The following is a 26,466-nucleotide window of genomic DNA, read 5'->3' as shown; positions in this document are numbered from 1 at the left end:
AAACATTCAGAAACAGAGAGAAATAAAATAACAAATAAACATTCTTCGGAACAATAAAATGAATAATTTAACATGACATGTAAGTTTTTTTTTTATTGATCAAAAACATGACATGTAGTTATTTGGCGAGATTCTAGTTTGAGGAGAGGAGGAGGCTATGGATATTGTAATCTGTAGAGGGCCCTGGACCCAGAACCACCATAAGCACAGCCGTCTAGGTTGAGGTAGACTCGACTTTCGTGATAGAGGAGAAGTTAGATGGGATTGCTGATGATAGCAACATGCATAGCATGGAGCTCTTCGATGAGATTCAGAATGTGAAATGGTTTGGTGCTTTATCCGTGCTCACTCTGGTAATGCTGATGAGTTATCATCAGAGTCTTGAAGACGAATCAACAAGGCAACCCTTTGTCAATGCCAATCCAGGGTCCTAGTTCTGATTCATCTGGCAACTTGTGGGGTGGCACGTTTTTAATCTCCCTTATGCCACCAAGACTGCGATTTATGCAAGATGGAATGGTCAGGGTTTGTGTTGAAACTCAAGGTTGCTTTGGAAGGAATCTGTTGATGATAAACCAACATTGATGATAGTCCTTTGTCCTTGGTCAAGGATCCTTCCAGAGCTGATAGCAAGGTCCCACCTGGGTAAGTTTCTTCTTCTACTAAGCAAAATAAGTGCAAAACTCTCATCACAATCTCATCTTGACTTTGCAATCTTTTTTACTTGTAAACAGCTGGATCATAAACTCGCCTTTAGAAATAACAGTGGGCATCAAAGAGGACACTGTGGTCAGACTCGGCCTCTACCCTCTAGTAAGAAACAAGAATCAAAAGCTTTTGATGGTATCAGCAACTCGTTGAAGGATTTAAAACGAATAGGCTGAGTTTTCACTTCATATTCTTTCTTCACCTTAAGATATCAAAATAAATAGTTTGGTGTGCACTGGTTTCATCGAATACAATACAAAATCTGTCGAGTTTCTCAACTGATAAAAATAAAAATTTGGAATAAAATAGTATCTGATACGGATGATGATTAAACGGTAAGTCTTTTACTTTTTCTTCAGTTTCTTTTTGAGGTTACTTATCATCTTATCCTGAGCCTCAACCTCACGATCCTTAGCTTTGAGCTTCTCCTTCAGTTCTTCAGTTAAATGATTTTCACATATGCGCTCAAACTCACGTTCCTTAGCTTTGAGCTTCTCCTTCAGTTCTTCAGTTTCCTTTATGTGATTCTCCTTCAGTTCTTCAATTTCCTTTCTATGATTCTCCTTCAGTTCTTCAATTTCCTTTATATGATTTTCACATTTGCTCTCTCGGCTGCTGCAATGGTTTACACTCTCTTCTCTTATCTCCTCAGCATCATTCTCCCTCTTCTGTCTCTTAGAACTCACTTTGATCTCCTCTGTGTTACTTCTCTTCTTGGCAGAGACTTCACTGTCTTGAACATTTTTACGAATGTATAGTCTAGATACTGATCCAGAACTCATCATCTTAAACTCAACCATTTTTTGTGACAAACCCATTTTTTCCTGAAAGAAAGAGATGGCATACACATATCATATAGGTTTTCTAAAGATTGCTACAGATCCTGAACATGAGCAGAGAGAGAGAGAGAGAGAGAGATGATCCAAAATACCTCAACTATATCTCCATCAACGTTATCAAATGCTTGATTTGCTTCCTCTTGACTACTAAAAACAACTTCTGCGCTATAATAAGGTCCTAGATTCTTTGGTGGCTGCCCAAAAAAAACAAAACATGATCCTCAGTTTCCTAGTGAGAAGGAAAACATTACATTAGCATATTGGGGTGGGGTATACAATAACCATTACCTTAACCTCGACTTTGAAATCTCCCGTAATAACTCCATTTAACTCTTCAGAAGGAACACTATGAGGGATCCTATGAAGATAGAGACTTGCCTTCTTCGCCTCCTGCATTGTCTTCTCAACCTCCAACATCTGATATGGATGCATTGCGTTTCAGAAAACTATATACACATTTTTTTTTAAAAAAAATTGGAATTTAGTTGAATAGTAACAGTCTTACTTTTTCAGTTGGTGGGAACGAGGTCTCTGCTCCTTTCTCCACAACAGCAAGCACAAGCTTCATAGCAGCGGCAGCGTCGTGAACGCAATTGTGAGCAGCACCCTCCATTCGCAGCTCCTCATCCAAAACAGACTGGAGCAATTACACCACAACAGGATTTATCAAAATGTTATACTTAACTCCAAGTTAGTAATAAAGGGTTCACAAGCTTGCCTTGCATAGATTTAACAAAGAAGGTGTTCGAGAACTGTAGGCACCGGTATAATTGAAGACAAGAGAGGTATCGATTACTCTCGCATGATCAACCTTCAACACTGTGATCACAGAAACAAACTCGTAAGCAAAAGATCTCCATACACACATATAGAGACAATTTTTGGTAGCTAACCTTGAAGATCATTGTGCAAACCGTGACCAACTAAAATAGTTCCCTTAGAAAGAAACCTCCGCAGTTTTTTCTGAATATCAGCAACAGACAGAGTGGCTTTCTCAAGATCCTCAGCAGTAACTCCAGTAATTTCCGTCTTATAGTCAATAACCGGTAGGCTCGGTTTCACAAACTTGTCAAGAACCACCTGATTCATGAAAAAAAAAAGCAAGACAATCACAATGGTTGAATAAAAGAAGATGAATGATCAAAATCAAAACACCTTTAAATCACGGTCCACAGCGGCAACCCTAACAACAGCCTCACTGCCACCTTTACAGGTAACCATCTCACAATCAATAGCAAGCATTCTGGTTGACTTGATCACTTTTGACTGCTTCTTGCCAGAGTTAGTTACAAACCAATCCTGTTACGCAATTTCAAAAACATCTCTCTCATATTTGCTCAAACCTTTTTGTATTAGATGAACTTGTCCATTACATACATACCTGGGCGTGGGAAGGGAAAGCATAGTGGATAGGGTACCTAGGATGAGTAATAGTCATTCGAACTAGCCTCTGCTCAGGAGTCTCTTTATCAGGGGACTCCTGCTTGAATTTCTCAATCAGATTACGGTTAGCATCACACTGAAGAATCCTAGCCAATAGCTGCCTATCTCCTTCCTTGTCAAAACTCATAAGAAAAGCGACCAATACATCATGGGAGCGTCGCGAAGGATCGCTGATACTCGATCCCAATTTCTTGTCGTAAGAGTTTAGAAAATCCTTCCATCCTCCCTTCTCTCCTTCTAAACCTCTCTTCTGCACTAGCTTCACCAGCTCTACCAGCACCTTCAAATTTTGATTCAGTAAGTATCAAATTAGAGACCAAGTTAAAAGGAAAGAGGCGCGGCGTATACCTTCTTCTCAGCAGTGGCTAGTTTATGCTCCATTACCAAAACTAGTGTATGTAGAACAGAGCTAGCTTTTACAGTCGAGTAGCTCTGTGAGTTTCCAGAGGCGGCGAGACGGGTGAAGGTGGGAGTTAGGAGATGATAAAAGAGAAACGAGAATTAGGGTTTTACTCTTTCTTTTTAATTAATTTGTTTGTTAGGGCCTGGGGGCAGTTTCATCTTTAAATTACCTTTCTGTCCTTTTCCGTTAGTTTATAACCCTAGGTAAAATTATACATAGATGACTTCTACATTTGAATGCTTGGTTCTTATAAATACTGTACTACAAGTCAAATAATTCCACATGACCAAACATATTCAGTTCCAACCAGAGAAATAACAAACATTCTTCCTTGGAATGACTTTTCTAATTGACAAAGTCTTCTTCTTACAACACACGTGAAATAGGATTACAGACAAACACAAATCAAACAAGAAAGAAGGCAGAAAGCTTTTTTTTTTTGACAATTATCGTTTTTATAGGCTTTTATAATGTAGTAGTTGATCAAGTAGAACTAGAACCATTGTCATTATGAGACCATCTCCTGAATCTGCAACTTACTAAGTTCCTTCCAGCAAAGAACCCGAACTTTGACCTAATCGTCGCTAATCTACTTCCTCCATTGTTGCTTCCGCCACCGTTACTTGAACCAACGATCTCTGGGACACCACCGCCGGCTTGACCCACCCTCGGCTCCTCCAACGCTGTTTCACTCTCACCATCAACCGCTACCGTTGCTTCCGTTTCATCACCATCCATACTCACCACGAGCGTCCTCCTCTGTTCGCGAAGCCACTCTCCAATCTCTCCAGTCACCACTTTGCATTTCTTCACCTTCAACTTCACCAGGTTAGGACAACCAGCAGCTAGCGCCTCGATCCCTAGATCCGACACCGGACATCCTTTGATACAGAACTTCCTCAACGCCCCGCATTTCTTAGCGATGCAAGCGATCTCCGCATCACCTATGGTTCCGCTCCCGCAAAGCGCTAGCCTTTCGAGCTTCTCACAGTTCGAAGCAATGGCTGATAAACTCTTGTGCGTTGCGTTAACGCCAATCAGCACAAGCTCTTGTAAGTTCAAGCAGTGTCTCGCTACAGCCACTAGACCTTCGTCGCCAATCCTGTTAGTCCTCCAACCATCGATGTGAAGCTTCCTCAGCAGCTTACATCTCTCAGCGACATCAATCAAACCAAAGTTGGAGCACTCTGGTGTCTTCACTATATGCAAAGTCTCCACCTTTGAGCATTTCGATATCGCGGAAAGCCCAAAGTCACTAACTTGGAGCCTCTCGAGATGAATCTCACTCAAGGAGCTGTCTCCTTCACCTATCATCTGTAAAACCTTATCCCAATCACCCAAACAACGAATAATCTTCAGAGTTTTCAGCGTTCTAGTACTAGCAACCAAAGGCTCAAACACCTGACCATTAACAAGCTCCTTCAAGCAAATAGATCTAAGCGTTGAAGAAGACGAACCATCTCCCGGTAGGTGAATCAGCTCAGCTGCTTCGTGAATCCCTCTGAGCCTCTTCACCGAAAGCTCCTCAAGAAGCTTGCAATGCTCAAGCATCGCGTTGACGCCTTTGGCTCCGAAGTTGCAAGATCCAACGGAAAGCTTCTTCAGATTCCTACAGTTCCTCGCGAACTCCACCATCCCCAGATCCGTGATCTCGCGGCAGCCACGAAGCTTCACGCGGCTCAGATTCAAACAACGAACGGAGATCACCACCAGAGCTTCGTCGCTCAAGCTAACGGACTTCCGATCGCATCGGAGAGCGAGCTTCGTAACCGAATCGAACCGGTCGAACATCGACGTTAAAAACGAGAAGATCTCAGCTCTCGCGTCGAGCGATAACCGGTGGCGGTTCTGACCGTCGACGAATAGCCACCGTTTACAAACGAGAGAGCATCGTTTCCGATCTCCAGCTCCGAGGTACTGAAACACGTGAGCTAAGCACTCGTCTGGTAGATCTAAAGTATAGTCACGATCGCTTTTCCCCGAATCCATCGATTCTCCGCCACTGATAATCAACGGAGACACAGACCATAGCCTGAGATCTACCTCTCTTCCGTTCGATTCCGCCGTAGACGACGGCGCTTGGCCCATCACCGATAAGGTTTCGTCTACTTCTCCTCTCCTCCTTTCCTCTCTAATCTTCCCTTTTTTTTTTAATTGACTCTTTGTTTATTTTTTTTGAGGGAATATAAAGTGAAAACAGTAACGGCCCATCCCGTCAATTAAGGAACCACGTGGCATCATCGTAGTCGTTACACTCGACCCAGCTTTCACTCGGACGCGCTTCGTTCCTTAAACGCAGCCGTTCGATGTATGCTTTAATCGCGATCGTTGATTCTATCGACTTTTTAGCTTTTTAATTAATGCTTTTTCTATAACCTCTATTTACGCTCTTCTCTGCAAAATCATTACTTCGCGTGTTCAACGGTCAAAGTTCGGGTTTTCAAGACAGTAGACTTTGTTTTAGTCTTTTTTTTTTTTTTGCCATCTGATTAATATATTAAAGCTTAAACCCAACAGGGCAAAACCTAAACAAAATAAAAAGCACAAAAGCCCATACAAGGTCACCGGAAAACAACAAAAGAAAAACACGCGTCTAGACAACCGCGTGAAAGAGCCACGTGTATGACCTCATCTACCGAGGATGACACGCGTCCCAAAACCACCACCGCTTTCGCCGTCTCGAGCTTCACCGCCGGAGACCTAACCGACGAAACGCCGGAATCCACCGTTTCACACCGGAGACACATCGATGACACACACCTCTATCATCTTCTCCGACAGAAATCATCACCGATCAACCAAAACACTTAAACACCGGAAACTTCCGGGAACTCAGACCACAACTACTGAATAAACTTCCAACGACTGTATTGGAAGAACAGACAATTCAGTAGCGACGAACACAAACCTGAATTTCGAAGATCATCAATCGAATAAATCGAGATCTTCTCCTAGCTCAGACCACCAAACACCATCGAAACATAACAGCTAGCTCCACTCGAGATCGAAACTCCAAAACGAACTCCAATATCCGTCAGAGCAAAGAAACATCGATGATGGAGAAGAAACGAACCAAGGCCGGATGATTCCGCCAAGGAGAACGCGAAACCACCGGAGTCCAAAGCCGGATGATTCTGCCGAAGAGATCATGAACCACCGGAGATCAGAGTCGGCTACACAGCATCAAAGGAATCACTGTATACCGGAGACGTCGACAAAGGGACCACCACGATTCTTTCACTTCTCCCAATTTAAGAGAGAGAGGAGAGAGAATCTACCATCCCTTATACTGTACTTAGTCGTCTTGGATTAGACTTTGTTTTAGTCTATGGATGGATGAATATTCGATATTTATATTTGATTAATACGCAGCGGATGAGATAACCTGAGCTGAGCATATGCGGTTCTATTATTAATGTTTAATGACAATTCTTATTATCCTCGTTCAATATTTAACATCCGGGTGTTATGTACTTATTTGATGAGACATCAGTGCACCTGTCTCCCAATATAATACTCCCTTCGTTTTTTAATATAAGTAGTTTTAAAACTATGCACATAAATTAAAAAAATCATTAATTTTTTATATTTTCGAAACAAAAACATCATTAATTATTTACCTAACCACAATTCAACCAATAGAAAAGTAGAAGATATATTATCATTGGTTAGACAACATTAATTATTAATAAATATTCCCTCCGTTTTTTATTATAAGTCGTTTTAGAGAAACTTTTTTGATCCAAATTATATGTCGTTTTCGGTTTTCTATGTAAAATTTATTAATAATTAATGTTGTATAACCAATGGTAATATATCTTATATTTTTCTATTGGTTGAATTGTGGTTAGATAAATAATTAATGATGTTTTTGTTTAGAAAATATAAGAAATTAATGGTTTTCTTAATCTACGTGCATAGCTGTAAAGCGACTTATATTAAAAAACGGAGGGAGTATTACATAGAAAACCGAAAACGACATATAATTTGGAACAAAAAAAATTCTCTAAAACGACTTATATTGAAAAACGGAGGGAGTAATGTAGAAAAAAATAAAAGACGAAGGGCATTAATGAGTAAATAAATAATACTATCTGAAATTTCTTTGGACAAGCCCATTCTATCTAGATGTATTGGAACCAAATATTTGCTTAAAAGCCCATATCTAAGTTTGGAAGGCCGAAACCTTTTACAAATTGGGAAGGATTATATTTCGATTTAATGTTAAATTTTAAAATGGTGTATAAACGAATCAATATAGGATTATTTTCAGCCTTGAACAAGACCTCATGGGCTCTCTCATATGTCACTCTTTCTCTTGCTCACTAACACAACTTAAGACAAACGCAATAGTCTCTCTTTGTCTTATGCTAATGTCCCTAAGTATCTTTAAATTGATGCCTTAATGGACCAGGAATAAACATTTGACACTAAAGTAATTGACTATTTCTGTTAATTGGCACTAGATTAACTTCTTATGCAAATCAGTTTAACAATTTATTTTTAACTCGTCAACAACTTTCATTTGCCAGTAAACTGAACAGTTAACAATTAGAACTGAACATGTTAATAGTAGTTGATATAAAATAGCTATTTGTAAAAGTAGTCAGGGAATCAATTTACCGAAAGAAAGAAGACTGTAGACGAAAAGTCAAAAGTCTGTGGTCTTATTTTAAAATGTGTTATGTCAGTTTGTCACATCCTATGCATTAACATTAGATTACGACAATATTATTACGAAAATAACTAAAAGGATGTGTCAAATTAAAATGGGTTTGTCCCTTTTTCTCCAACCGATAAAGCTATAATAATGCTGTGAACCAACCAAACAATACAACTGTTTCCATGTTTGACTATTATATGGTCGATTGATTCCATGATTTTAGATGTTTTCAATACTCTGACACCTCTTTATTACTTCTAATTTCAGTTCCATACAACATGATTTATAGATATTGAAGCATTGAATCATAAATGAGTACTTGAACTTAGATTAGTGTTAGTGACATTGAATTATGTAAATAATGACTACGAGCATATAGTACCGGAATGCTTATTCCCGTTTTGACACTCTATTTACTTTTTTTTATCAGTTTCTAATTTCTTTGACATCATTACTTGCTATATTTTCTTTGACCATATCTCCCCCATTGAGGTCATATCGAACTAATATTATTTGATGCCTTTAACTGAAATTATTACATTAATTTCATTTTTTTTACACTTTAGTTTACCAGCTTCCATCGTATAAAGGATAAATATAGAAATGCAGAGAGGTGGGGACATTTATTAGAAGCAAAATATAAGAGATGTGAAAGCTGGAAATGAGAAGTCGCTATCGAACTTTGCAATAATCTCACAGATTCAGACATCGCTGCTTGTTACCAACGGCCTCACATCTTTCCCTCTCGTGATTTAAATATACACTAGATTTTGACCCGTACAACCGCACGGGTGTTTGTTTTCACTTTTCTATACATAAAATTATTGTTTTAGAACATAAGTGGTATATATTTTTAATGTTAAGCATATACTTAAATATTTATATAACTATTTCAAATACAATAATTTTATAATTTACATGTTATAATTAATTAATTGTTTAAACCTTATGTATTTGCCACTTCTTATTATATATTTATCTTATTGTATTTTCATTTAGTTATTAAGCAAATTAATATATTCATGAGAAAATATATTTAAAAAAATATTTTGTATTTAATTTTTGCTAAATTCTGATCCGTATTTCAAAACTGGATTTCTTTTTACCAATATTTTTATGCTTATTCATTTTAGATAATTTATTATTATATATATAAAAGTGTAAGATATGTTAATTTTTAGACATGTATTATATAATTTGCTAATTTTAAGCCGTTCTATCATCATATTATATTTTAAATAAATAGTTTATATTTATGAAAATAAAATTTATAAATTTATCAATTGAATATAATTTTATCATATTTGTTTTAGTATAATATTTATATTTTAACATGATCATGACTATAAAAGTAGATAAAATAGGATATAATTTATTTATTTTCATTTCTAAACGATAACTTAAAATACATTAAGTTATTGTTTAAATATTTTTACACAGATTTATTAGAATTTTTTAAATATAATATATAAATATATATTATATTTAAAATGAAAATATATCTAATATATTAAAACAGAAGTCACAACTTCACTTCATGTGTGATTTTTTGAAATGGACCTTTCCTAAAAAATTATATTTCATTTTTATCTTAATAACATTTATCAATTATTAATGAATCAATAGTATATCAGTTTTTACCTCATAACAACTCTATCCTATAAACCAGTTCGTTTTGTGTAACAGATTGACTTCAGTAACAATCTCCTAATATATACTACATACAAATTAAATAATACAAGTATCACATTAAAGAAATAAAAAATCTGTCATCATGAGTGAACTCCTAACGATACCAAGACTTTGTAACATATATGAAATTTGTAATATTGTCGAGCTCTCTAATGACCCATAGTTATCATCTTGAAAAATTTATTATAACAGCAAAATCGAATCACCTAATAAATACATTCAAAACCATTCTTAATGAATCACTTTAAAGATTTTAAAATCTGCCATTATTAAACCCATAGCGGGATCAACATGATAAAATCGGTGCTACTGGTATATATATTGATTTCTTTTATTTAATGGATTCAAATTTCAAAATATAATATATATGAAATATAACTATTCCATCCCTACATACTTGCTATAGATTTTGTAACCGTAGTGAGTAACAAAAGATCTTTACTTTGATTTTATATTTATCATAATTTATATGAATAACAATTAGAGATCATAATAATGATCTAGCATCAAATATTTGTTATAAATATTGATAACATGTTAGATAATATAATATGTTAAAATATTTTACGAATACGGCCAGTCCAGTTCACAAATTTTGTTATCACAAAATATGCCACATTTATTAAAAAAATTAATTACACATATTCTCATTTATTTTTGAAAACTAAATCTGATATTTCTACACCTTTTATCTATTTTTTCAGTCAAATATTTAGCATACCAGATTTAATAACAATATAAGAAAAATTATATATTTAAATAGAAATAAAAATAATATTTTATATTATTACAAAAATAGGTTCTATTAATATTTAAAAAAAAAACATATATAATAAAAAAATATTTCAATAAAATTAACAACATTTTTCATATAAATTTAAACTTTATAATAAAACCCGCACGGTCGTGCGGGTCCGAACCTAGTTATGATTAAAGTAGTTACAAATATTTTATATTATTAACTTTAAAGAAATACATGTTAATTTTTATACATGTATTATATAGTTTGATAATATTAATCCATCTTACCAACATATTAGATTTTATTTTTGAACATAAATATTTTATAATTACATAAATAAAATATATAAATATATAAATTTAATACAATTTTATTATATTTAGCTCAATATAATAATTTTATTTTAATTTGATTGATTATGATTATATAATAAATAAAATATTATAGATTTTTTTTTATTTTTCATTTTATATAACTGAATATATTAATGTATAATAATATTTTAAACTAATTTCGAAGTTAGTGAAAATATTTAAATATAATTTCGAAAATGAAAATTTTGTAAAAATCTTTTTAAACAGATTTGTTAGAATTTTAAAATAAATATATTTATATTTAAAATGAAAAAATATCAAAAAATATTATGATTAAAATATTTTAAAAATTCTATTTATTTTTAGTCTGAATTAAAATGTATTATGAATTTCTATGAATAGGTCTATTAGGTCCATTTTTTAAAAAAATCATACATGAATCAAGGTTGTGACTTCTGTTTTAATATATAAGATGCATCATCATATCAATATAATCTAAACTTTTTTTACTAAGTAAATATAAACATTTGCTTCCAAGTGATCCGAAAGATACTAGTTGACCAGTTGTGGAGTATACTATGTGTTCTGCCCTCTAATTATATAGGTTTGTTAAACTAGTTCAATGATTTTTCACCAAAGTTTAAACATCATTTTCTGATAATCAAATTTAATTGTAAATGACAGAGTATATATTAAACAAGATTTGCTAAGTGCTATTCCCCTTTTAGGGAAATAAATCCGAGTTTTTAGCATATAAACCAGAGAGGCACAAATTTTATAATCGCCTTTTTAAAAGATATCTTAATAATCATCGATCATTTCAATGGAACGATATTTTTCCTTTTTTTCTGCTTTAAATCTTATGTACAATGGACCACAATATCACCACACTGAATCTGCAAAGCTATGTATCAAGAAAGACGTGACTATAGTAAATACCACGACCAATAAAATAGTTTAATTTTTTTATTTTTTTTATAAACAAAAATAATTAGATTCATATTACGAATCTTTATATACATCAAAAAAATCTATATGTTTCCTAAAATACGTGTATCTTATACAAATAAAATGACCCCGTATTTAGAATCTTACAAACTTACTACTTTCCTGACATGTTCAGAATTTACATAACCTCTAGACAAATAAGATTTTAATTTTTTAAAAATGTATAAAAAAATCGAGAGTATAAATTAAATAAATGCAGCAGGGATTCTCTGTATTTATTTATTTTCTAAAAATAATTTGTGAATTTATAAATTTAAATAAAAGTTCTCGCGCGCCATACATCCCATCCCGAATATCCTACTATATAAAAGGAGCTAAATCCTAGCTTTTCTAGAGGTGCCACATGGGCAAAATAATCTCCACCTATCAAACTGCCATGTCACTAGCGGATTGGACTTCAAATTAAAATTGCAATAAAAGATTTGGGCTTCGTTGTCGCTTACAAAAATCTCGGTTTGTCTACGATTTGCCGGTGGGCCAAGTAAAGAAAAATCTCGCAGCCCAGCCCATTAACCCAAATCGCCGTCTTGGTAAAACTATTTCTTTCGGACAATTACTTATTTCAACTGTCAAACTATTTTCTTTTGAATTTTCTATTTTTTTTTAGACAATTTATTATTTCTGCTGTTTTCTTTAACAATGTGTGAACCGGCTAAGTTTCCTTTCATCTTAAAATTGTCCGCCCAAGATAACACAACCCCCTCATTTTACACACAGTCACTATAAATTTCTAAAAAAAACCTAAATTCTACTATCAAACCCACCCAACAAATTTACAACTACCAGTTCCAATTACTCATGCTTCGACCTCATTCAAATAATTATGGGCCGGCCTACTTTAATTTTTAAATAACCATGTCAATAATTTAAAAAAAAAACAAACAAACCATAACTATGTTCACTTCAAAAGAAATATGAAATTAATAAAAAATGGGCAATACAAAATAATTCTCATTCTTATCTGTGCATAACATGCAGCAGAAGATCAAAACAATTGGGGCGACACCCTCGGACCGCATCCAATAATCGTTAGGATCATTAGGATGTGGCTCATCACAAATCACAAAAATAAAAATGCTTTTCTAGGAATAACTTTTATTTGTCTTGACATCCAGGTTTGTCTTAAAAATACTTACTTTTAATTATTCCAACTACATTTCAAATGATGGCCTTTAACCACTAAACATGAACAAATAATGGAAGGGAGGGTGTCTATTTCTACGTCTGACACAATCTACCAACGCTTCGAGGAAGGGAAAATTTATCACATTAGATATTTTAATCTTCTTCTCAATAACCAACAGTACATGCTTACCGTTCAACCATACATAATCAATATCAATGAGACAACAATTACTACACTGATTCAAGAAAACATTCCACCGATCCCTTCATACATATTCCGGCCCCAACACTACCACCAGTTGATCAGCTTAGCAAATGCAACCAACTTCCTCCCAAGTAAAAAAAAACCAATAACTCTCTCACATACAAATAAATACTACATTTTTGTCCCTAAAACCAAATTATTCCTACAGATGTTGTTGGCCGCATATGCCTCATCCAAGGAAGTGATTTATATAACCACTACACAGATTCAAAAATCATCATTGGATTGCGTTTAGACAGGTACTAACTTTTTATTAAATAACAATTGGTTTACAACTAAACAAAATATAATACAATAATTATTTGTAGATTGAAATTGGTACGTCTAACTTTATGGGACAAGGAGGCGTCTAATTTCAGGGAGTTAAATCACATATATACCAGGAAAAACCAAATTGTAATCATCACAAGTATCATTCCACGGTTACATGAAGGTAATAAACTAAACATAAAGTTTATGTCAAAATAAATGCTTACAAATATTTGACTTTTTCAGGACAACTATCACTCACAACCACACATGGATCGTGCTTCTACTTTGACAACGATATTAGTATCATACAACGCTTCCAAAAGAGGAATAAACTGCTATCCTAAGCCTCATAGCAAACGACACCAGCCAACTTTTAAAAAATTTACATTACCGCTTCCTACGTCAATTAAATAGGCACACTCAAATACTATTTTCTCTTACGAATATTGAATTCCTTAAAACAATTTATTATTCAAACTTACTGTTGTTTTTTTAAAAAAAATGATCACCGCTTCCAACGTCTTCGCATTATAAAATAAACAAAATATAACTTACCCTTTCAGAAACTTCAAAACTCCCAATTTTAATTGAACTGGACTTTTATTAAACATATAATCCGCGCGAAGCGCGGATACCGACTCTAGTACATACTAAAGAGAGGAAGAAGAAAATTAAAACAAAATAAAAAAAGACAAAGCGTTAAGATAAAAATTAAAAACCCTTCGCTTTCTTGTCTTTTGTCCGGTCTCTTGTTCTTTCTTCTTCATTCTCTCTCACTCTAGAATCTGTCGACGAAGCCAGCTCCAATGGCAGGATGAACAGAGACATCTGCAATCTACTCTTCTCGGAAGAAGAAGAAAGATGGCTTTGGAGAAAGAACAAGAAGAATCACAAACCGGTCAAAACGCAGCGTTTTGTGCCCTCGATGAGCTCTATTGCGAGGAAGAATGTGGGTTCGCGGAGGAGGATCTCGTGGGGCTTGATGAAAATGTCGTAAAGTTTCAGTTTTTACCACTAAAGGATATGTTTTTATGGGATGACGATGAGTTGCAGAGTCTAATCTCAAAGGAAAACGAAGCGAATCATCACCCTTACCAAACACTAGATGAGTGTCTCGTTTCTCGTAGAAAAGAGGCTTTGGACTGGGTTCTCAGGGTTAAATCTCATTACGGGTTCGCTTCATCGACGGCTCTGCTTGCTGTGAACTACTTCGATAGGTTTATCACGAGTGTTAAGTTGCAGACAGATAAGCCGTGGATGTCTCAGCTTGTAGCTGTGGCTTGTTTGTCTTTAGCTGCTAAAGTGGAAGAGATTCATGTCCCCTTGCTCATTCATCTCCAAGTTAGTTTCTTTCTTCTCTTTCTAATAATGTTGTTTTGTTGAAAAAGTCAACTTCTAACGAAACCTCCCTTTTGTTTGTTTGTGGTTTAGGTGGAGGAAGCAAGATATGTCTTTGAAGCTAAAACCATACAAAAAATGGAGCTTTTGCTTCTGTCTACACTCCAGTGGAGGATGCACCCTGTGACTCCGATCTCGTTCTTCGATCACATTATCCGGAGATTAGGCTCTGAGTGTCACCAGCAGCTGGAGTTGTTTAGCAACTGTGAGCGTCTTTTGATCTCCGTTGTTACGGATGCGAGGTTTATGAGTTACGTCCCTTCTGTGTTGGCAACTGCGATAATGATTCATGTCGTCAAGGACTTGAAACCATGTGAACAAGTCGAGTACCAATCTCAGCTCATGACTCTACTCAAAGTCAATCAGGTATGTACTTTGTAATACTTCCTAAAATGCTAGTGGATTAAAAACTGATTCAGCATTTGAACTTCACAGGAGAAAGTTAATGAATGCTATGAACTATTGTTGGAGCACAATCCAAGCAAGAAGAGGATGATGAATTGGCTTGATCAGGATAGTCCAAGCGGTGTATTCGACCTTGATGACAGCTCAAATGGATCATGGAATGTCTCTGCTGCTTCATCATCTCCAGAGCCTCTGCTTAAGAGGAGAAGAGTACATGAGCAGCAAATGAGGTTGCCTTCAATAAACCGTATGTTTCTAGATGTGCTTAGTAGTCCTCGCTAGTATTTTTCATTTATCAAATGTGGCAAATCTGAAGAACTTGAATTCATTCTCTATTTTGGGCATCATCAGCATCATCGGTTATGGCTACAATTTAAGGCAAAACATTTTGTGTTTAAAAGCTAGTTCCAAAGCTAACTCTTATCTATTAAATTCTAATATCCATACATGATTATGCCCTTGCTAGCTGAATATGTTAAAGTGAAATTTAGAAAAGAGATAGAGAGTTCAAAATTTTAAAGTAAAGAGAGTACATTGTCCTTGAAATATCAACAAACACTAGATGAAGCAGTATAGGGGTTTAGACTTTAGAATTGACTGATAAACAACCATCAGTAAATAGTGACAAGTAATAAGCCTCTCTATCCTCTGATATGTCAAATGTTTGCTTATGAAAACACTTGGACCTCTTTTAATTTTGGGGAGATAAGATTGGATAGATAAGACATAAGAGTGGTTGAAATAAATGAAAACCTGAGACATCTGATTTCTTTTGTTTTGGTTAGTAGAACATGTGAAAGAAAACCTCAACTGTACCTTTTGAGAGACGGACCCAAGCAGAGAGAAGAAGAGTGGTTGGTTTTTTTCCATAATTGATTCTTTAAAATTAATCTTTTGGTGAAATTTTGATTTGAAATGAAAGGGTTTTGAGACCAGACAGAGGGTGGTTCAAGTATGTCTTGTTTTTATCCTTGAAGGTGATAAGAAATCATCTGATACATATATGTATGTTAGCATGTAACAACTTCCCATGACTTAAATTACTGTCTACGTCTTGTCAAAGACAATAAATATGTTTTTAGCTTTTAAGCACCACTTGTGAATAACTCATTGGATATTTATCTGAACTTCATACATATATAGATACTGACATTTTGAATATATGATTTTGCTAGCAGCATCAAGACCCGCCAACATCAATTTATCTTTACTATCTCTTTAAAAATATCTTTAATAAGTCGACCTAGGGTCGGATTTTGGGATAGTTGTGTTGTTGGTGGTGAAGAACACAACCCTTTTCATACAATACAATACAAGAACACGAGCACAACAAAAGGAAGGGAATAAGGCTCTGCCATGTCGAGTTATTCCATAAGAATAAAGATTTGGAGCTACTTTTACTCAACTTTAACTTTTTTAAAAGTTTAAAAGTTTTTTTGTCAGTTTGAAATTTTTTTAATAGCAATATACAAATGTGAAAGTTGAAATTATCGCATAGAAACCATTTAATGACAATATATATGGATGGAATGAACCAAGTAAAGATATTGTGTGAATGATATATCAGAGTTTCAGTTTACAAAAAATATATATATATGTCAGAGTTTCGTGTGCCCTAAGTTATTAAAATGTTAAATAGATATTTGCTATAGATAAGAAGGAATAAAATCAAATGGGTGTAAACAAGGGATAATAGAAGTTCTGATTATCATGGGATTACAAAATAGTATATGAAATTTATACAATTATTTTGAAAACAGAGATAAAAGTTTTGGGTTTTATTTTTTAGAGATGACTTGTTTGGCAGATTCAAGGGTGGATTCAACTGCGGCGGCGGCTCCGACAAGAACGCCGCCACTAGTTTTGGGGTGAGACTGGTGAACCACCTCTATTTTCCTCTGCTCTGGGCCTTTGCCCGCTGAAGAACGTTGCTCCGTTGTCTCAACCACCACTACATTTGATCCATCCTCTTGTCTTTTCTTGTTGTCCATTTCCTTTAATTATTTATAACTAAAAAAAATTACATTCTATATACTACTAAAAAAAACATATATACAGAATAAACATACATTACCTGCATGGCCTTTTGGTTCATAACCGAGGTAAGAGTTCAATTCTAAGATGGCTTAGGGAAAAAAAATAACTTGTAAGAAACAGGAAAATAAATTAATGAAAGAAAGTTTTCAAAAGAGTAGATTAATTATCGTTAGATTGGCGAAACGTCCGGTTCTTACATACGTCTTTTTTTTTCCTTTAATTTTCCAAAGATTGATTGGTTTAGCCTTAGTCCTAGGAACACCTTTTGGCTTCTACGATTATCACATATTAGTATGACGGCTCTAATGTCGGAATCATCATGCACCAGTTATTAATCGATAGGATGTATCAAACTGTAGCTAGGAACCAAAACATATTATAACAAAAGTATCACAAAACATCACACAAATGATATTTGTAAGAGGGTAATAATAATAGGTCTATATAACAAGTGATGGGGATTTTTCAAACATAGAACCAATTCTCGGAGACATTCATCGTTTTTGTTTTTTTTCTTTCTGATTCAGCATGTTAAAAGAGGAGATGATCCAGTGCATTTGACATCAGAAGAATCAGAGAGGCGTTGCCTTGGAGAGAGAGTTGTAATCGCTGCAGCATCCACGTCGAGGTTCGCTATGAGTTTCCTCTTCTGCGACTCAATTCCACTGCTCCTTCTCTCTTCTGATCCTTCATCAATAGGGCTTAAGTTCTGTGTTTCTGCTGCTGCTCCAACGTCTTCTCCATCTGCTGCGTAGAGTATCCTTTTAATGGAACCAACAAGCTGCAAAAACAAAAATATAAAATTGCGAGACATTCGAATAGATTTATTAAAACAAAACGAGGGATTAGGAATCTTTTTTGCATACAGGTAAGTTTTCAGAGTCAGGGTTCTGACAGAGAATCTCAACATCTCTTAGTTTAGAGAAGTAGAAGTCTCTCTCTTTTTCCAAACTGTCGATGTAGAGTTTCAGTTCTGTGATCTGTGAGATAACCAAAGCGAGTTAGTGAGGTTTTCAAAAGACTTTGATTGAGTTGAGAGAGAGAGAAAGAGAGGGAGACACATACCTTTTCATCATAAGCAGCAGGCACCGGTTTAGATTGTTTAGAGGAGGGTGCTTTCGAAGAGTGGTGATTCCCAGTGTTGGAGGATGGTGGATCATGTCTACGGGTTCCATTCGAAGATGAAGGTCTAGGTGCAATTGAAGAAGAAGAAGAAGAACTCTTGGCTGATTGTTGTGTAGCTGCAGCTCTCTTGGTTGCTTCTTTTCCTCCTTTACAAGCTTCTCTTCTCTCCAGTGCGTGATAACTAGCAATGAAAAACAAATACAAGACACCAGTTTCAGAAAACGCATATATGCATCAGAATCAACATTCATAAAGACTATGATAGTTATGAAAAAAACTAACTTGTGAAGGTGGCCACCATTAACAGAATCACAATACTTCTTCAACCATTGCATGAACTCCAAGTTATCCAATGGTCTACCCTTAACTAGCTTGCTCACTTCTATGTGCTACACAGCCATAATTCACCAGATTCGATTAAAAGCTCTATTATCCCTAAATAATCAAGAAAGCGAACCTTAGTGATCTTGAGTTTGTTAAACACGTCCTGAAGAACCTTGTAGTTCTGAATCATCTCGTATTCACTCTTAGCATCAAAATTAACCTTGTGCATCGGCACAGCTCCAGGGTGCACCGAATCCATGAGCTGGCAGTGAACTGCTCCTGAACAAGCCTATACATCCGTATTCAATTCCAGAACTATAACCCTAACAAAGAATCATCAACGCTAGTAGAAGATGATAGCCTAAGATCTGAATCCAAAACTAGGTTCCTCAACGATCGATGAGAAAATTGACGATTAATACCTCTTCGACTTTGGAGAGATTTAGTTGCAGAGTGGAGTTAATCCACGCTAGAATCTCCGATCTCCCTACGAAATATGCTGAATCCATCATCCCAATCTTCGTCGCCATCTTCGTCTTTACCTCAGCTCAGATCCAACTCTCTTACGCCTCTTTTCAAATTTAGAGGGACGAGAGCGGAGTTTTCAATTCAAATTGCTAAACCCGAATCTTTACCCGCTCCTAATATTTCGGATCCGGGTGCTTTTAATGGGTCTATTTATTTGGTTACTTCATAAAAGCCCAATACGTAATTTCTTATTCGGCCCAGATAAATTATTGTCGCTAACTCATAAAACCAAAAATAAACTCAATAATCAGATGATCTAACTCTAAGTACACACAGTCAAGCTATTAAATCTTTCTTGGTAGTAATTATTATCATTATTGTGAACTAAAATGAAAAGGGAATTTCTCTAGAACTTGTAAGGCCTCTTTGATATTAGGCCTTCTCTGTGGTATAGGAGAAGCACAAGCTAGGCCCATTTTCAAACATGCCAACACAGCTTCTTCTTTGCCTTCTAACTCAGCTCGTATAGCCGCATCCGCCATTCTCACCGCCCGGTCACCGTCATCGATCACAAGCCCATTAACCTGTCCAAGCTCATCAACCACCACGATCTTCCCCGTTAGCAACTCGAGAAGGATAACTCCAAAAGAATACACGTCCCACTTTGGATTTGGTTTTATGCTCCTGAGAGATTCCGGAGCGTTGTAAGGTAATCCAACTGAGCTTGGGCTTGGGCTCGGACTCGGCCCAAAGTCATGAGATGACGTTGATCTCTTGCTTCCGAATATTGGAGCCGAACCACCCGTTCGGTAACTCATGTCTCCAATTAAAAGCTTTTCAAGTCCAAAATCTGCAACTTTCGGCTCCATATCTAGACCCAAAAGGATATTACTTGGCTTGAGGTTGCCATGCACGTGCTTCTTGTCGTGTATGTACGTTAGCCCGCGAGCTACACCTTTCGCTATCTTGAGCCGAGCTTCCCAAGGTAAATGACAAGACGAGGAGCCCACTTTCCCTGCCATTATAAGAAAAAAAGACACAAGCCAAATATTAGACGAAACACGCACATGCGCAAGTTAGCGAGGCCCTTACTGATTCTTATCTAAACAAAGAGACAAAAGTAGAGCAAAAGCACTTGCATGATTGCATATACCAATACAAAACAACAAAATCACTATATATGGACTCAAGTTACTCAACAGTAAGATTTCACAGACACAGAACTGTCATTATCTTGCATTTGAGATAGTAACAAAAAATATTTTAAAAATCAGTTTTGATAATTGACGTTGACTCTCCTCCGAGCATTAACTGACATACATGTTTTAGTTGGAACCAACTCTCTGACTCCGAAACCGACAGTTTTTACTCTCACGCACATGTTAGTTTACTAACACACAACCCTACTAACGTAAGCGTTAAATCAGAGAGAACGGGAAAATGAGACTTACTGTAACGGGCGTTAGCGAGGCTGCCGTTAGGGACAAAATCGTAAATAACAAGCTTCTCGTCTGATCCCCAATAGAAACCTCGAATTCGAACCAGGTTAGGATGTACCAGTTTAGCCAGGGCTCGAACCTGAGTCTCAAAATCTCTAAACCGGTCTAAACCGCACTCAGCAATACGTCGAACTGCTACAGCCGTACTGTCTTGAAGAACCGCTTTATACATTATGCCCGAACCGGTGGCTCCCAAAATATAAGCTGAAGCTTTGAGAAGCGTCTCGATCTCAAGCTCTTTCTCTGAGTCGAGGTTCACTAACATACCTTTCTTGTCTTGATCATCCAACCCGGACCGTCTATTTCGCCCAACCCGATTCTCCTCATCGGATTCGGATCCCGACGTCTCGGATTCCTCCTCTTCTTCTTCACAGTCACCGTCAACGTTAACGGTTTTACGTAGGCAGTACCATTTAGACAAGACATTGGAATCTGTTGCTGACGTGGACCATTTCGACGTAGCGGTTACGGTCTTCCGTTTCCTAGACTGGTAAATGTAGAAAACCACAATCCCGAGGATCCCTAAACCGGCGATGTCACCGACAACGATGCCTACGATAATCACCGGTTTAAGAGCTGATTTTGATTTCGAACCGGATTTGGAACTAATTGGGTGATTGGTTAACTCTAGTGTGTTCGGTATAGCGGCTAATGCTGGAGGAGAGTTTGGTGTTAGCGAAGGAGGTGGAGAGGTTGCTTCACGGTCACGGCAAGGGTGTTTCGCTGGGTCGGGCCCGCAGAGATCCGGGTTACCCGAGAAAGAGTCGGATTCTTGGTTTGCGAGAACCCGGAAACCCGGGATTTGACCCGTGAGCTGGTTGAAAGAGAGATCAACGGTGGCGTTCTCCGGAATTTCGTCGGCGAAACCAGACGGAATCTCGCCGGAGATTCTGTTGAACGAAGCGTTGAAGTAACGTAAGCGGTTACCTCCGAAATGTAACGGCAAGGAGCCTCTGATTAGGTTCGACGACAGATCGAGATACTCCGTCGACTTAAAACCTCCCGGAACCTCGCCGGAGAGATAGTTGTTTTTCAGAGAGATCACCGTCAAGTTCCGGTACCAGCCTAGCGTCGCCGGTAATTCTCCGACGAGAGCGTTTTCTGAGAGATTCAGCACGTTGAGTTTCGAAGACGCGCCGAAACTCGCCGGTAACTCGCCGGAGATGTGGTTACGCGACAGATCAAGAAACCGAAGCTCCGTCGCGTTGAGAAGCGAAGCGGGGAAGGAGCCATTGATGGAATTGTTGGAAAGATCGAGTCTTTGAAGCGAAGGGAGAGAGCCCAAGTTGGATGGGAGAGTGCCGGCGAGCTTGGAGCTAGGGAGTGAAAGAACGGTCACGTGCCGGGAGGACACGTCGCACGTGACGCCACGCCAAGAGCAAGGAGTCTCGTCTTCGAGTCTCCAGCTCCGTAAAACGGAGAGAGGATCGTCGAGGATTGAGTAACGGAAAGAGAGGAGAAGAACTCCGTCTGTGTTGAGAGCGAGAGATCGGTCACAGAGAAGAAGGACTGTAAACACGAAGAGATAACGGAGGAGAACGGCGGCGAGTGTCGTCATGAGTGTTAGTTAAGCTCATGCATCGTCGTCATAAAAAGAGAGAGAGAGAGAGAGACTTTGTTGAAAAGGCAATGTGATAGTGAGCGATATGAAAGTGTATATCTTTTTATTTATTTATGGGATTCTTGATTTCGCACTTAAGTTAATCCTATGTAATTTGCACGGAATGTGATAACAAAAATTAAAACTATTTTCGCTGTTCATGCCGACGTCGTTTCTGTCGTTTTACGCTAATAATCAAACATGGACCCCTATATGGTAATCATTATTTTAATTTATTTTCCCCAAAGAACGTTACAAAATATAGCATATGAAGCTGGATACTTTTCTTCCATACAAATCTTTGCTGGATCACAAAACACTATAGAATAAATGTATTTGTTATGATTGTGCGATGTTCTAAGAAAATGTGACGTGAGATGATTCATGGATCATGTGATGTGTGTCAATAAAATTATATATATTGGATTGTTAGTCAGTTAATTAATAGTGAACAAACATGCTCAGATGGGAGAATAGTATCTTTGCTATAAGACATTCAGATAAAGTTCGAAGTTTAGCAGGTCTCTCGCTGACTTGGATTTACTTTTATATGACCGTTTATTATTATTTTTTCCATTAGGCTTAATCTTTCTATTGTCATCGTACGTCAGATCATCATATGCATGTAGGCTGACTTAAGTGATGCAGCAAACACATACATAAATTTAAAACAGCTGTAACGTTAACTGATAAGTAGAGATACGTACTGCCTACACTGTCTACCTATATGTATTTAATTATTTATCAATTAACAAGTGTTTAATTTCAACAAAAGATAATATTCGTTTCATATAATCTCTGGTTTGAACTTTCGTAACTTTATTCATATACTTTTTATATGAAGTTTACATTTATAATTTTAGGTATACCGTTTTCCAGAATATTGGCTTTAGCCTTGGTTAGATAAATAAGTCAATTTAACTGATATTTCTGGAACATGTCTATAGTTAAACTTACATGTATGTCAATAATCTCAACGGATCACGAGGCTAAACTGATTTAAAGAAGAAATATCAAAAACACTAATACATATATATGTGTTCCATAAAAAATATATAAATGTAGTACTGGAATGAGCAAAGGTCAACATCACACGTAAAATAAATGCATGTCAAGATTAATGTACAACCGGTCAAATTAATTAGAATCGGTCCCCGTTTTAATTAAATTCGCGAGCGTCATCGTGGCCCTTTGTTACGTATTATTTGATTGCCAAATCTCAAGTTATGTATATATGCATGTAATCCCTTATATATTAATTGAGGAACATTTGAAAAGATGTAACCTCAATTTTGTATTAATTAAAAGAGGCCCCAATGCATAGGTGGCACTCAATTAGGTAGTCAATTACATTCAATTGAAAAATAAGTAGGTCCACATTCGATTTTTATATGTTGTTAGATACATAAGTTGGTCAAACTATATGATATAATGATATGATATGATATTTTCTTTCCTTAAATAAAACCTACGAATTATCATAAATGACTAATATATATATGACAATTAATGAGTTTAATAATAAAGATTTTGATAACAATGTATATCTCCTCCATCATTTTTTGTTTAATTTTATATTATTAAAATAAATTAAACAATCAAATTAGCTATAAAAATAAAATTTAGATTTTTTCGTATATGTTATATTTTGAATTTTTAAAAACGACAATAAATGACTAAAACTATTAAAATTATTATATTAAAAATTAATGATCAATGGTTTAACATTTTTATTATAAGAAGATACACATGATTTTAAAACCATATGAGTAAAAAATATCATTTAATAATAAAATAAATATATATATATATATATATATATTAAACACTATATACCATAAGATTACATAAATATTTTAATATTAAAACTTTCAATGAATTTTCAAGAACATTTATAAATTATAAACTTATTAAAGATTTCAGATTGAAAATTTTGTTATTGATGATTTAAATATTTTGTTATAAAACGATATGAACGATCATAGAACCGTATGATTATAAATTATTATTTAATAAATAACTATACAAAATATACTATTCCTAGAAAAATAGGTTGGTCCATCTTAACTTATATTACACTTTTTATTAAACTAACTATCGAATTGATAAATAACGTACCAAAAAATGTTTTGCACTTTCCTTAAATAAAAGCTACGAAATTACCTAATATGATTAACGTATATGTGAAAATTAATTATAATGAATAATAAATATTTGATAACAATTTTTGTATCTTAGTTCTTTTTTTAATTTTATATTATTAAAATATATTTAAAAATCACATTAAATATATAATAAAAACATTTATAATTTTTCTTATATGTTATATTTTGAATTTTTCAAAACGTCTATAAATTATTAGAAATTTGAAAATCCCCACTCTGAAAATTTTGTGATCAATAGATTATTTTTTTTGTCATAATAAGTTACAAATGATCATAAAATTGTATTAATATGAACTTTTATTTAATATTATAAGAAGATACACATTATTTTAAAACCATATGAGTAAAAAATATCATTTAATAATAAAACATATATATTTATATATATATATATATAGATTATACTATATACCATAAGATTACATAAATATTTTAATATTAAAACTTTCAATGAATTTTCAAAAACATTTATAAATTATAAACTTATTAAAGATTTCACATTGAAAATTTTGTTATCGATGATTTAAATATTCAGTTATAAAATGATATGAATGATCATAGAACTGTATGATTATAAATTCTCATTTAATAAATGACTATATAAAATATAATATTCTTAGAAAAATAGGTTGGTCCATCTTGACTTACATTATATTTTTTATTAAACTAACTATCGAATTGATAAATAATCTACCAAAATGTTTTTTGCACTTTCCTTAATTAGAAGCTACGAAATTACCTAATATGATTAACGTATATATGAAAATTAATTATTATGAATAATAAATATTTGATAACAATTTTGGTATCTTAGTTCTTTTTTTTAATTTTATATTATTGAAAGATATTAAAAAATCACATTAAATATATAATAAAAACATTTATATTTTTTCTTATATGTTATATTTGAATTTTTCAAAACGTCTATATATTATTAGAAATTTGAATATTCCCACTCTGAAAATTTTGTGATCAATAGATTATTTTTTTGTTATAATAAGTTACAAATGATCATAAAATATAACGCATATGAATTTTTATTTAATAAATATTCAAACTAAATAATATATATATATATAAACACTAATGATTTAAAGCAACAAGATTGGCTGATCAATTTAGTCGTCCAGTTGAAATCTTTCAAAAGTATGTGAAAGACTAAAGTCAAAGTAAATATGGATTTAGAATAGTAGTTATATTTTACTAACCAAATACCGAAAAAAACCGAACCGAACCGAAATCAACCCGATATCTGGGTTGAACACCCGTAATCCAAATGAAGCCAAACTATTGTTTCATTCTCCAAAATATAATAAAAATAATAACTTAATCCCGCGCAAGGCGCGGATCTTATCCTAGTGTAATGTGTATTACAGTATTACAGTATTTCTTAACACCATATATCACGGTTGCTATGACGTCCGTGTAAGAATTTTATGCGAACAAATGAAAATTTCTTATGTAATTTCTTCAGCAATTAATACTTTGAGAAAGTGGTTGTTATGTAAAGGTAAAAAGTAATTCCAGGTCGCTGATGTATGAGTGCACTGTACGCAGTCCAAGTTTCACACACTGGTTTCATTGATTACCGTAAGACGGTACATGAGGCTAGATATTCAATGATCTATCTTTTTTTTTTGTTTCCTTGTAAGCATAAAACACGATCGTAAACGTAAGTAACCTGTATATTTTGATATGAATGTATACATGGCATAGCAATAAATAATCAAATAGAGAATGGCTACTAATTTGGCGGTGGACAAATACCGGAGATGCATAGAAATGGCGTTTTCTATTTACTATTTTGCAAAACTCCAAACTTATTTTTGTCTTGCAAATTTACAATTTGATCCCAGTTCGACAATTTTTTCAAACAGTGAACATACAATAATAATAGACCACTGATCAATGACACTTGATCGGTCGGGTGTTTTTGGATATATTATATGATATCTGTTAGGACTTTTCATTTTCTTTGTTTTCGATAAAAA

General features: G+C 34.9%; 6 protein-coding genes across 6 annotated transcripts; 1 reads left to right on the top strand and 5 right to left on the bottom strand.

Moving 5' to 3' along the window:
* Positions 1-865: 865 nt before the first annotated feature.
* Positions 866-3,518, bottom strand: LOC106366789 (small RNA degrading nuclease 3). The gene is made up of 9 exons (XM_013806452.3): positions 3,339-3,518; positions 2,929-3,270; positions 2,703-2,846; positions 2,441-2,627; positions 2,266-2,366; positions 2,053-2,184; positions 1,836-1,964; positions 1,640-1,741; positions 866-1,532 (listed from the first exon to the last, which is right to left on the bottom strand). The coding sequence occupies exons 1-9, from the start codon at positions 3,369-3,371 to the stop codon at positions 1,053-1,055; spliced, it is 1,650 nt and encodes a 549-aa protein (XP_013661906.2). The 5' UTR covers positions 3,372-3,518; the 3' UTR covers positions 866-1,052.
* Positions 3,519-3,708: 190 nt separating this feature from the next.
* LOC106366792 (F-box protein SKIP2) lies at positions 3,709-5,564 on the bottom strand. The gene has a single exon (XM_013806453.3). It carries the CDS (start codon positions 5,479-5,481, stop codon positions 3,877-3,879), a length of 1,605 nt encoding a protein of 534 aa, XP_013661907.1. The 5' UTR covers positions 5,482-5,564; the 3' UTR covers positions 3,709-3,876.
* Positions 5,565-14,139: 8,575 nt separating this feature from the next.
* On the top strand, positions 14,140-15,674 carry LOC106366793 (cyclin-D3-2). The gene is made up of 3 exons (XM_013806454.3): positions 14,140-14,795; positions 14,886-15,218; positions 15,288-15,674. The coding sequence occupies exons 1-3, from the start codon at positions 14,316-14,318 to the stop codon at positions 15,537-15,539; spliced, it is 1,065 nt and encodes a 354-aa protein (XP_013661908.1). The 5' UTR covers positions 14,140-14,315; the 3' UTR covers positions 15,540-15,674.
* A 1,268-nt stretch (positions 15,675-16,942) lies between these two features.
* LOC111199251 lies at positions 16,943-17,484 on the bottom strand. The gene is made up of 2 exons (XM_022688851.1): positions 17,332-17,484; positions 16,943-17,251 (listed from the first exon to the last, which is right to left on the bottom strand). Exons 1-2 carry the CDS (start codon positions 17,350-17,352, stop codon positions 17,036-17,038), a joined length of 237 nt encoding a protein of 78 aa, XP_022544572.1. The 5' UTR covers positions 17,353-17,484; the 3' UTR covers positions 16,943-17,035.
* Positions 17,485-17,650: 166 nt separating this feature from the next.
* LOC106366795 (microtubule-associated protein RP/EB family member 1C) lies at positions 17,651-19,499 on the bottom strand. Its single transcript, XM_013806457.3, has 6 exons — positions 19,166-19,499; positions 18,877-19,032; positions 18,702-18,808; positions 18,360-18,600; positions 18,161-18,274; positions 17,651-18,075 (listed from the first exon to the last, which is right to left on the bottom strand). The coding sequence occupies exons 1-6, from the start codon at positions 19,271-19,273 to the stop codon at positions 17,818-17,820; spliced, it is 984 nt and encodes a 327-aa protein (XP_013661911.1). The 5' UTR covers positions 19,274-19,499; the 3' UTR covers positions 17,651-17,817.
* LOC106366794 (probable LRR receptor-like serine/threonine-protein kinase At4g37250) lies at positions 19,495-22,381 on the bottom strand. The gene is made up of 2 exons (XM_013806455.3): positions 20,663-22,381; positions 19,495-20,226 (listed from the first exon to the last, which is right to left on the bottom strand). Exons 1-2 carry the CDS (start codon positions 22,266-22,268, stop codon positions 19,586-19,588), a joined length of 2,247 nt encoding a protein of 748 aa, XP_013661909.1. The 5' UTR covers positions 22,269-22,381; the 3' UTR covers positions 19,495-19,585.
* Positions 22,382-26,466: the final 4,085 nt, after the last annotated feature.

The sequence above is a fragment of the Brassica napus genome, chromosome A7, assembly GCF_020379485.1.
Source record: "Brassica napus cultivar Da-Ae chromosome A7, Da-Ae, whole genome shotgun sequence".
NCBI lineage: Eukaryota > Viridiplantae > Streptophyta > Magnoliopsida > Brassicales > Brassicaceae > Brassica > Brassica napus.
This window is presented reverse-complemented; position numbering and strand designations above follow the sequence as displayed.

Coding starts and splice junctions, on each gene's coding strand:
- LOC106366789 (XM_013806452.3), bottom strand. CDS start 3,371: ATGGAGCATAAACTAGCCACTGCTGAGAAGAAG. Junction 3,271..3,338: donor TAGCCACTGCTGAGAAGAAG/GTATACGCCGCG, acceptor CAAAATTTGAAG/GTGCTGGTAGAGCTGGTGAA. Junction 2,367..2,440: donor TTTGCACAATGATCTTCAAG/GTTAGCTACCAA, acceptor CTGTGATCACAG/TGTTGAAGGTTGATCATGCG.
- LOC106366792 (XM_013806453.3), bottom strand. CDS start 5,481: ATGGGCCAAGCGCCGTCGTCTACGGCGGAATCGAACGGAAGAGAGGTA.
- LOC106366793 (XM_013806454.3), top strand. CDS start 14,316: ATGGCTTTGGAGAAAGAACAAGAAGAATCACAAACCGGTCAAAACGCA. Junction 14,796..14,885: donor CCTTGCTCATTCATCTCCAA/GTTAGTTTCTTT, acceptor TTTGTGGTTTAG/GTGGAGGAAGCAAGATATGT. Junction 15,219..15,287: donor CTCTACTCAAAGTCAATCAG/GTATGTACTTTG, acceptor TGAACTTCACAG/GAGAAAGTTAATGAATGCTA.
- LOC111199251 (XM_022688851.1), bottom strand. CDS start 17,352: ATGAACCAAAAGGCCATGCAG. Junction 17,252..17,331: donor TGAACCAAAAGGCCATGCAG/GTAATGTATGTT, acceptor AAATAATTAAAG/GAAATGGACAACAAGAAAAG.
- LOC106366795 (XM_013806457.3), bottom strand. CDS start 19,273: ATGGCGACGAAGATTGGGATGATGGATTCAGCATATTTCGTAGGGAGA. Junction 18,275..18,359: donor CTGCTGCTTATGATGAAAAG/GTATGTGTCTCC, acceptor GTTATCTCACAG/ATCACAGAACTGAAACTCTA. Junction 18,076..18,160: donor CTGACTCTGAAAACTTACCT/GTATGCAAAAAA, acceptor TTGTTTTTGCAG/CTTGTTGGTTCCATTAAAAG.
- LOC106366794 (XM_013806455.3), bottom strand. CDS start 22,268: ATGACGACACTCGCCGCCGTTCTCCTCCGTTATCTCTTCGTGTTTACA. Junction 20,227..20,662: donor CCTCGCTAACGCCCGTTACA/GTAAGTCTCATT, acceptor TTATAATGGCAG/GGAAAGTGGGCTCCTCGTCT.